The 10,766-nt window shown below is 30.8% G+C and overlaps 2 protein-coding genes across 3 annotated transcripts; both read right to left on the reverse strand.

The window, feature by feature from the left end:
• Window positions 1-1,256: 1,256 nt before the first annotated feature.
• On the reverse strand, window positions 1,257-4,135 carry LOC107414203 ((R)-mandelonitrile lyase-like). Of its 2 annotated transcripts, none has more exons than XM_060816919.1 (4): window positions 3,965-4,135; window positions 2,652-3,314; window positions 1,641-2,478; window positions 1,257-1,503 (listed from the first exon to the last, which is right to left on the reverse strand). In XM_060816919.1, the coding sequence occupies exons 3-4, from the start codon at window positions 2,282-2,284 to the stop codon at window positions 1,437-1,439; spliced, it is 711 nt and encodes a 236-aa protein (XP_060672902.1). In that variant the 5' UTR covers window positions 2,285-2,478; window positions 2,652-3,314; window positions 3,965-4,135; the 3' UTR covers window positions 1,257-1,436. The 2 variants fall into 2 exon arrangements, with proteins under 2 accessions (XP_060672902.1, XP_060672900.1); XM_060816917.1 differs by having other exon boundaries at window positions 1,641-2,487.
• On the reverse strand, window positions 2,686-3,303 carry LOC132800349 ((R)-mandelonitrile lyase 3-like). Its single transcript, XM_060813822.1, has 2 exons — window positions 3,168-3,303; window positions 2,686-3,056 (listed from the first exon to the last, which is right to left on the reverse strand). The coding sequence occupies exons 1-2, from the start codon at window positions 3,301-3,303 to the stop codon at window positions 2,686-2,688; spliced, it is 507 nt and encodes a 168-aa protein (XP_060669805.1).
• Window positions 4,136-10,766: the final 6,631 nt, after the last annotated feature.

Raw genomic sequence — 10,766 nt, forward strand, 5'->3', positions numbered from 1 at the left:
ACAAAAATTAATCTACGTAAGCTAGAGATCATTTAGAAATAAATCTGTTGAGCAAATTGGAATTATCCAAAAAAAATAATAATAATAATATTAGCATGATTAATTCCTAAACCATGTTACATTTTCATCTTTGAAATTATTTTTAATATATTTTTTTGCGATTTGAAAGTATATAGTACACTTATTGCAGCATGAATGCGACAAAATTGCATAATTTCACATCACTATAAAATCACTGTATATTACATCCAATGAATTGCATATTTTTGAATTGGTAAAAATCTATACTAAAAATAGTTTTAAGAACAAAAATGTAACAAAAACTAAAATTTAAAAATCAAAGTGTCAAAAGAAAACGTTTTAAGTATCAAAATGTAAATATAAGTATAGTTTAAAGATTAACAATGCTAACAACAAATTATTTAAAAAATAAAAAAATAATAATAATAATAAATAAAACCTCATTGAAGTTGGCGCTTATGTTTAGATCCTAGTTGTATTATCATGTTTGTAGGATCAATGGGTCAAGTTCCAAGGACTTTCTAAAAAATGTTTCTAGCTAAAACAAAGACATCGACATTTTCATTCTTCTATATCTAATCTCCAAAATGTTCCTCCTCTTTCATGTTGGTCAGTTTTAAAAATGAAATACAAATTCAGCCGCCTTATGAGGAAAAGATATCTTTCGATGAAGAAAAACAATTTTTCACTTCTTCAAAAGGTTTTAACAATATTTAAGCTTGAGATCCGGATCTTATTCATTCTAGGACATTATTTTATCTCGACATCAAAGTCAAATTTGTTTTTGAGTTAAAGAGTTTTGAAATACATATGTTATTCTATATATTGTTTTCTCCCTCTAGATTTTCATCTATGTTTTGATCCAAATCCTCCATCTCTTTTTGAGAGATCCCTAGTTTATTTTTTTTGTTCCAAATTCCCTTCCAAAGTAAGTTTCTTTTACTCAATTGTATAAAGCCATCCATCAAAATCTCGTTTCTTAACCAAGTAATGGTTCGGATATGATTACATTCAAGTTCTTTTTGCATTAAAGAAATCAGGGGAATTTTGCTAATGATTTTTTGAAAGTTCAACTTTAAGGGGCGTTATGTACGAAGTTTGATTTTTTAGTCCAACTAAGTCGTTCCATTTATGTGGCCTAAAACTATTTGCACAGGTTGTGCTTTTTACCCAACCTTTTTTTTTTTTTTTTCCATTTATGTGGCCTAAAACTATTGTGTGATATTTCCATAGAATAAACAAAAGTATGAATCCCCTTCTCAGGAATGAAATAAACACAAAAATCAGGTTGCTATAAGCACAAAACCTTACATATGATTGCATACGGACCACAATAATATTGAGGATGCTCGTCCTACAAAATGGTCATTTAGCAAATTTATTTCCCTGATTTACTCTTTTCTTTATTTTATATTTTATATATGATAAATGATGCTCAATCTATTTCGTTGCTCTTTCTGCAGCATTCTACACCCAATGTACCTGCCCAAAGTTCACCAAATGACAAACCAAATTAAAAATAAAATATTTCATCCCAAAAAAAAAAAGAAAAAGAAGAAGAAGAAGTTTAAAAATAAAAAGCAAAAAGGCATATTGGTGAGTAAGATTAATATACTTACCGGCCTATCATCATGAGGGTGGCCTGAGGGTTGGTTCCGGGTGATGTGTTGAATATGGATCCATTTACCACTCGAAGTGAATTTGTACCCACCACTCGCAAATCACCATCGACAACCTTTCCCACCAAGCATCCACCATGGTAATGCCAGATGGTCATCATCGTGCTTCGACAAAATGTCTCCATTGATGCATCATCGGAAAGGTTTCTTGGCAAAGAAGGTCCTAAAAACCGAAAACCTTCAGCACCCTCTAAATCCTCGAACTTAAGCCTTTCCATCGCATCGGTCTTGAGCATATCACCGACCAACCTCATTCCTCTTACACAACGAGCAAGGTCCTTCGGATCTTTGAAGTAGTTGAATTGGACGGTTGGGCGGTCTTTGACATCGACTGAAGAAACCAGCCTGAGGGAGCCACTGGAAAGTGGTTCGGAGAACTTCTCTTCAATGGTTGCCACGCTCAATTCTAAAGGACCAGTTCCGTTTGGATAAAAGCTAAAAGATTGAGGAAAAGAAAACGAGGTAACAGAAGAGGTTGTCTCTATGTAATTGAAATCGCTAGTAATTCCTACAACCTGTCCAATTGAAGAGTCCAATGCAAATGGGACTACAATGTTGATGATATTTCGAGGATTATCCGCCATAAAGTTTCCTACATCGGGGTTTTGGCTTACTATTGTAACTTTATGTGACGAAAGGTGAGGAACTGGACCAACTCCACTGAGAAGAAAAAGCTGAGGGCTTCCAATTGCCCCTGCACTCAAAATCACCTCTCCTTCATCTCTTATCAATGCCTCATGAGTCTTGCCCTTCGAATCACTATATACGACTCCACTTGCTGATACACCTGTTGTATAGAGGGTTAATATATTTAAAAAAAAAAAAAACAATATATATATATATATATATATGTATTTATAATCCCTTTCTACTGGACCTCAACACCCAGTAGATAGTAGAATAAAATTATATATAGAAACATTAAATAAAACATATGCTTGTGCAGCTCACCTGATGCTTTGGAAGAGAAGATGATTCTTTCCGCCTAGGCCTCAACTGCCACTTTCAAGTTCTTCAATTCGCCTTTTTTAAGAAGTTCCACAGCTCCATGTCTCTTTCCCTCATTATCGAAGGTTGAACCAGAAGTTTTGGTTCCCACTAAGTGTTGCAGACTGAATCCATTGCCAGGACCAACTCGTGCTTCCAATAAAGCTTCTCTGACAATAGATTGCCAAACCAAAAGATTTGGTTGGAAAACAATAGTGTCTTCCACCCACTGATATGCCTCCTCAACCTCGTCCATGTCCCAATGAATGCCAGATTCATTATAGAATTGGCCATCAGCTTTGGAGTAGAATCCCCCATTGATCATGCTGCTCCCACCAAGGACTCTTCCTCTAACATTCGCAACACCATCTTCTTAAGTGAACCTCTAAGCAGGTGTTTTACCATCATCTTCCTGCAAGAGAACATCCATTGTCCCATTTGTGGTCAAGACCAGCTGTGGTTATGAAAGAGGAGCACTACCCCTTTCAAGGACAAGAACCGAGTAGTTTGCTGATAAACTTGCAACCAAAGGACAGCCTGCTGTACCACCTCCCACTATTATATAGTCATACTCTTCTTTTAATGGAAGATCAGTGGCATTGTATACAGATTTCATGTAGCTAAAATCTATAAATTACATAAAGAGAAGCGTGAAGATGTGAACAGAGTTTATATATATATAATATTATTATTCACGATAATTTTTTGAAAACCTATCATCTATAGGCATATTTCATTTTTAAAAAATACATATGCCGTCATCAAAAAGGGACTTATATGTATACATAACATCAAGAAAGCTAGCAACTATGTTGTAGTGCTAACTTGAATGATAGCTTTCTGGAGGCTGTTAACTTGCATAAAGTTGAAAAGCAGCAAGATTAGTTGCTTAAAGTACTAATTTTTTTGAACTTATATCCTCGGGGAAATTCAATCCGAGACAAATCACAAATATTTTAAAGAGTGAAATAACAAAATAAAAATGGAGGGATTCTTTTGGCATTACCACTTTTTTGCTTTCAACAACTTTTAATGTAAATTTCCAAAAATATATCCTTAATCAATTACAAAATATTTAGTTATATGTTATAAATATTAATTTATATAGTTTGAAATTATTAATGATAACCTCCATATTTTAAGTTCAAGACCTGATGTTAAAATCTTATCAAAAAAGTGTTGTTTAAATGTTAAGAATGTTTCAGTTAAACATAATTCAGTACATAGATAAGAAATAGAAATGCTAGAGATTAAAAATGGAGGTAATAAGAGTGGACCATGATCAGATGAAGTAGCCAACGCAAGAACCTCCAATTGATGATGAAAAAAATATGAAAGCACAATCAATAACAAAGCACCCATAATAAGTAAATAATTATTAGCGTGTGGATTTAAGATTTTAGCAACACTATGCTTAAAAGATTATATAAATACAATTGCCTTGTCTTGGCTCTATATATATATATAGATATATATATATATATATATATATATATATATATAGCAATAAGCAACTATGTGAAACGTTTAACACTCGCACATTGGCTCAGTAATGTTTTCACGCAAACAAATTGCCTTATCTTTAATTATTATTTAGGTTGCCATCTAATCTGTCAATCCCACGTCGCCGACAAACTAGGTTGTATTATTGAAATTTTACTTTTTCAAGACGTGTTGATATGGATCCACCAATTCATCATTTTATAAATCTATTTCAACTAATATAAATATTAATCCTATTAATAAATATTAAACAGGACTCACATAAACATTATATCTTTCTTCTTCTTTTTTTTTTTTTTAATTTTAAAATAATTCTAATATTTATTTATGAATCTTTTAATTGGAGGTCCTCGTCATATATATATATTATATATATATATATCAAATTTGGAGGCCCAAGGCAATGGCCTTGGTGGCTTTACTATAAAGCCGGGCCTGAGTGATAATTATCACTAGAAGACTCGTATACGAAAAGTTAATGGCCCAAGTCAATGGCCTTGGTGGCCTTACCCAAAAGCCGGGCCTGAGTTAATTACCACTAGAAGAGTCGTATACGAACAGTTAATTATCACTGGAAAGAGTTTTGGCAAGGGACGAAGTTTTTGATAGAAATGGCAAAGGACGAAGTTGAAATTTCAAAGTCTACGTGGATTTCATTAAGACGTTAGCAATGATATTATCACTATTTTGACGCCATAGACTATATATTGCAACATCCTGTTTTGTCACCAAATGGTTCAAAAAAGAGTTTCTATTTTTAATTTTTATCATTACTATAATTTTTTTTTTTAATTTTCATATTCCAAATTCATAATCTCTCAATCATAAATATAAATAATTTAACAAAAAATAAATATGAATAATTAATTTAATAAAAAGTTAACATTTCATGCATTTTCACTTTGATTTATTTGTCTAAATTAAAATATCATTAGCGATGGCAACAATGATTTTGCTGAAAGCGATGGCCACAATTTACCAGCAAAACAAATGTATAGACCAATAACCGCTTGCAGTTTTGGAGAAAAACTTAGGTATAAAGGTCATACTACTATGTAAGCCAAATAATTAATTTAACAAAATTATATTTTGTTAAAAATTAAAAATATTTAGCAAAAATAAATAAATATTTATTGACAAAAGAATATATATATATATTTTTTTGAAAAGATCTATTATATAAAATTTTACAGATTAAAATTCTACTTTTATCAACTATACCAAACAGATACTTATTCTCTTCCACCACTATTACTTGAGAGGAAAGTATACAAAATATTTTCAAATTACAGGTGATTAACCATTTTAATTTTGTTACCATGGCTTTAAAAAAAGAGTTAGAAAGGTATATAAAACGTTAAAGTATTATTCTACAAATATTCTGGAAATTATTTTTGATCTTTACCTCTTATTGATTTTTCCCAAAAAAAGGAAAAATAAAATTAAAAAAACGATTTTTCTGGTTGTGGGTTGCTGCTTGCTGAGATGGGGAAGGAGATATATATATATATATATATATATATTCAAAATACATGAAAAGTAGAAACAGAAAAAACCCACAAAATGGATTGAAGAACGAAAAAGGCTGGATAAATGTGTAGAAAAACCCGGGAGATGAACCATGGATTAAAGAAAAACTGAAAAGACTCAAAAGAAAAGAAGTAAAATAATAATTATTATAATAATAATAAAAATCAGAAACTGTATTTGTACTAATATTTTCAGTCTAAGATAATAAAAAAAGCATAATAAAAAATATCCCACATGGATTAGAAGAAGAAAAACCAATTGGGTTTTGGAAATAAAAGATTTTCAATTATCCCACATCAATAAAGAAAGAAATTTGTGGGTTATTTCTCTTATTATATATTGAATTCTTATTTGCTCATTGAAGGGACCTCAACCTCCACTACATCTCTTTACACTAGAATATTTTTTTTATTTTTAATTCTAGTTTTTAAAATAGAGCAGGCCTTTTGACCGTCTATTATTTAGTTTTATTTAGTGTTGACCCTTAAACCATCTAGTATTTATTTTTAGCAATTTAATTTTGGGCTGGTTCTTAGACCACCTATTTTATTGGCTTTAATTTTTATTATTATTAGTATTATTCTTATTTATTTTTCTTAGTTGATTAAAGTATTTTAATCATTAAGGCATTAGAACATTCTTAATTGTTTGTTCTCTGCAATTAAATACAGTTGTTTGATTTTATTTTATTTTTGCAATTGTTATTATTATTATTATTATTATTATTATTATTATTATTTTCTCTATTTCCTTCAATCTAGAAGGTGGCATGCTCACAAAATCATAGACGCTCGGTGTTGGATTTTTTTTCCAATATTATTTTTTGGCATGCTTGGTGGGATCCATCAACTAAAAAGCTGAGATGACTTCAAATGATGATAAAGTTATTCGAAATATTTCATGTCTGATGAGTTGCGATGTAAAAGAGCACAATAGAAAAATGGAAGTATTGTTCGAACGCATGTACCAACAGTTGTAGGCCTTCCAAGCCACACTAAAAGGCATGTGGCTAATTTATGGTCGGAATGAGTATCAAGTGCAGGCCTCCAAGGCCGCCTCTATCCCGATAGTGGTCTCTCATGTCTCTCATGCCACATCTATCCAGTTGCAGGCCCTCTATCCCGTATTGACACTCATAGAAGTGCTGGCCTCCAAGGCAGCCTCTGCCCCAATGATAACTCCATAGGCAGTATCAACCCCGATATTGGCCCCTCCCCCCCAGGCCTCATCGCCACCTACAAGAGTGCTGGCCACTCACGCCGTATCTATCTAGTTGCAAGAACCCCAGGCCTCCTTGACACCTATAGGAGTGCTATGTTGGCCTCCAAGGCCCTATCTACTCCAATGTTGGCCAATCAGGCCGCATCTATTCAGCTGTAGGAACTCCAAACTGCACCGACACCTACAGAAGTGTTGACCTCTATGGCCGTCTTTTCCCCAAAGTTGGCTCACCAGGCTAGATCCATTCCAATGCAAGCCGCTCAAGTCATATCAATACCTCTTGGAATGCGAGCATTTAGGGCCGCATCCATCCTGATAGCACCTTTAGTCACATCAACCACGATGCTTGACCTTCAGGCCGTATTCAAAACAATAGTGACTCCACGGACTACATCTACTAGAGTGCATGCCTTTATTATTGCACCAACAATGATGAAACACGTTGAAGACATGGGACAGGAGAGCCAACTGTATATTTTTCCACTGGCCATAAATCGAATTCAGACCGGGGGGCAACCATTTATGCACCAAGACCGTAACCAGAAGTATTGTCGATATGGCGTCCCTCAACCATATTAGGCCAGTCCAAACAATCTTAGGTGGAAGAATGGATATTATAACCTCTAGACTAATTGAGACTTTTGGATGGTCAAAGATCAAGAATAATATGAATATAGGTTTGAGCATGCATTTCGGAGCTGTTGAAAATGTCGTTTTAAAGATGGCTGGTTGTGCAACTATAAAGCATGATCCAAAGGGATTCTGGTTCAGATAGAAGACCAAATGCCTTAGTTGAAGACAATCGAAGACCAACATGATCATGCCAATGGTTATCGTAGGGTAATAGTACAAAGAGCCGAGATCGAAAAATTGAAATATTCCATATTTCATCAAATTAGTCTAATTTAAAAATATTCCACATGGATTAGAAGAGTAAAAACCAGTTGGGTTTTGGAAATAAAAAGGTTTTCAATTATCCCACATTGAAAAAGAAAGAGATTTGTGGATGACTTTTTTTACTATATATTGAAGCCTCATTGGCTCATTGAAGGGACATTAACCTCTACTATATCTCTTTACACTATAATAGTTCTTTTATTTTTAATTCTAGTTTTTAACATAGAACAGGCTTTATGGCCGCTTATTATGTAGTGTTATTTAGTGTTGCCTATTATTTAGTGTTATTTAGTGTTGGCCCTTAAACCATCTAGTATTTATTTTTAGTAATTTAATTTTGTGCTGGTCCTTAAACCGCCTATTTTATTGGCTTTAATTTTTATTATTATTAGTATTATTTTTATTAGTTGATTAAAGTTCTTTAATCATTAAGGTATTAGAACGTTCTTAATGGTTTGTTCTCTGCAATTAAATATAGTCGTGTTCTTTTATTTTATTTTTGTAATTGTTATTATTATTATTATTATTATTATTTTCTGTATTTCTTTCACTCTAGAAGGTGGCACGCTTGCACAATCAGAGACATTCGGTGTTGGATTTTTTTTCCAATAGACTGATGTCATTTTGAGATTAGATGGTCGCATAGTGCGACCCTTCTATCCAAGTTTTTTTTTTTTTTTTTTCTCTTTCTTTCTTTCGATGTCACTTTTGACATTCTTTATATATTTGTTATTTTTTCTTTCTTTCTTCTGATGTCACTTTTGACATTCTTTATATATTTGTTATTTTTTCTTTCTTTCTTCTGATGTCACTTTTGACATTCTTTATATATTTGTTATGTAATTTAGAGGTTAAATGCATTTTACCTTTTAGTTTGATCAACATTCAATTTTTTTTTTAAAAAAAAATACTCTTTAAATTTGAAAAGTTATTCAACAGGACGAAAACATAAAATGCTGATTGAACTCTGATGGTTTATCCACTTTTAACTCTAAATTATATTGTTTTCTGTTTATTTTTAAATAAATGGTAAGTTTTTAGATTATAATTTTATTGTAATATATGGTTTATTATTAGTTGCTTTAAGTTTAAACATAGTTAAGAACAAAACTTTTCATGCCATACGTGGAAACGATTAATTGAATCTAGACCACTGACTTTTGATAGAATTTTTTTTCGTTCTTTTTGGGACTCTAACCTTGATAGATTTATTTGATTGACCAGTAATAGATTAAATTCTCTTTGTTTTAATGACTTATTGAACTCCTTTCTCACTGACGACTACGATCGATTGTTCGAGTCTATCCATCAGCACCACTCTTACACATTATTTCTATCGTTTGACCATGAAAAGTTACAAGAAAAATTTGGGTATAGCAGTAGCACCTCATTATCCCTTTGTCATTTATATTAATTACATACCAAATAAGTTTAATGATCTATAATAATGTGGAATGAAACACAATAAAAAAATAAAAAATAAAACACATAAATTCTTCCTATAAAATATTTATTATATGTAAATGTATATAAATATATAGTTTGTTGCTTCACCGAAGGTTTAAAATATCCGATATTTTTTTAAAATTTGTTTGAAATTTTTATTTTTTAAAAAGATTGTAATAAAATTTGGGTTCGAAATAGAAATGAATAAAACTTTCATAATATCCATTAAAATTTTTAAAATTTCATCAAAATTTACATGAAAATTTACGTAAAATATCCACATAAAATCTTTAACGATTTGATTAGAAAATCTATAATTTTCATGAAAATTTTTGAAATTTTTATAAAATTTTCACTGAAATTTCAAAAATATCCAGAAATTTTCTTTTTAAAAAAAAATCATAAATATTATTGATATTTAGTAAAAAAATTTATAATTTGTATAACGGTTGGATTTAAATTTTTAGTAAAAATTACGTACAACTTCCAACTTTATATAATTAATTTGAAGCTACAAGAAACTCACAAGAACTTAAAAGAAGGTTTACCATTCTTTTTAGAAACAAGTGTTTTTTTTTTTTTTTTTTTTTCCTTTTTAATTATGTAAGCTATGAGGGGAACTCAAACTTAAATAATATAGTCTTACAGGGTTTTACCCAATATAGAACAAAACAAAGTCAAATTTGAACGATCACATAGTTTTGTTTTTTTTTTTCCCCCTCCTTTAGAAAAAAAAAAAGGTATCTTTTTTATTTTTATTTTTTAAAATAATAAAGAATACATCGCAAAAGATATAATGTAATTTTTAATTTAATCTGTTTAGGTGCATGTGGCTGATGATGTTCCGGGTCCTATTGTAGGTACATGCCTGCCATATATAAATGTTGTCAAAACGTTCAGAAAAAGAAAAAGAATTTATATTTGACTTACAACCATCTAATTAAACTGATTAGGACATGCAGATGCAAATGCAATATTGTTTCACCCATGTATAAGGGAAAATTTCATTTACGTCATCTAAGTTTTATCTTAATTATAGTTAACTTTTATATTTTTTAAAAATTATCATTTAAATTTCATATATCAATTTTTAAGAACAGTTGAAAGTTATAATTGTATTATTACAATATTATTCAATTATAAAATATTAATTTTTAATATTTTTAGAGCATTTAACTATAAAAATTAATTAAAAAATTTGATAAATAAATTTATTTTTGATAAATATAAATAATTAAAGAGAGATTAATAATAAGTTTTAAAAAATAAAAATAAAAATATAATTATGATAAAAGTCTAAATGAAATCTGTCCATGTTTAGTTAATGTTTAGGAAGAAACTTTAGGATTTATTGTGGGCCTGTTTCTTCATGAAAGCATTGCTTGGCCCAAGAAGAATAGTCTTGTTTACATGTGAGGACCCTCGGTCAGAAAGGAAATTTTAAGTCTAGGAATGAAGTTTTGGGACAAGATTTTGGGCCTA

The sequence above is a fragment of the Ziziphus jujuba genome, chromosome 1 (assembly GCF_031755915.1).
Source record: "Ziziphus jujuba cultivar Dongzao chromosome 1, ASM3175591v1".
Classification (NCBI taxonomy): domain Eukaryota; kingdom Viridiplantae; phylum Streptophyta; class Magnoliopsida; order Rosales; family Rhamnaceae; genus Ziziphus; species Ziziphus jujuba.

What these genes read in the sequence shown, in the direction of transcription:
- LOC107414203 (XM_060816919.1), bottom strand. Translation starts at nt 2,284, where the DNA reads ATGGCGGATAATCCTCGAAATATCATCAACATTGTAGTCCCATTTGCA. An exon ending in ACCCTCATGATGATAGGCCG is followed by an intron (nt 1,504 to 1,640) that starts GTAAGTATATTA and finishes AACTTTGGGCAG; the next exon opens with GTACATTGGGTGTAGAATGC.
- LOC132800349 (XM_060813822.1), bottom strand. Translation starts at nt 3,303, where the DNA reads ATGAAATCTGTATACAATGCCACTGATCTTCCATTAAAAGAAGAGTAT. An exon ending in GGTTCTTGTCCTTGAAAGGG is followed by an intron (nt 3,057 to 3,167) that starts GTAGTGCTCCTC and finishes TCACTTAAGAAG; the next exon opens with ATGGTGTTGCGAATGTTAGA.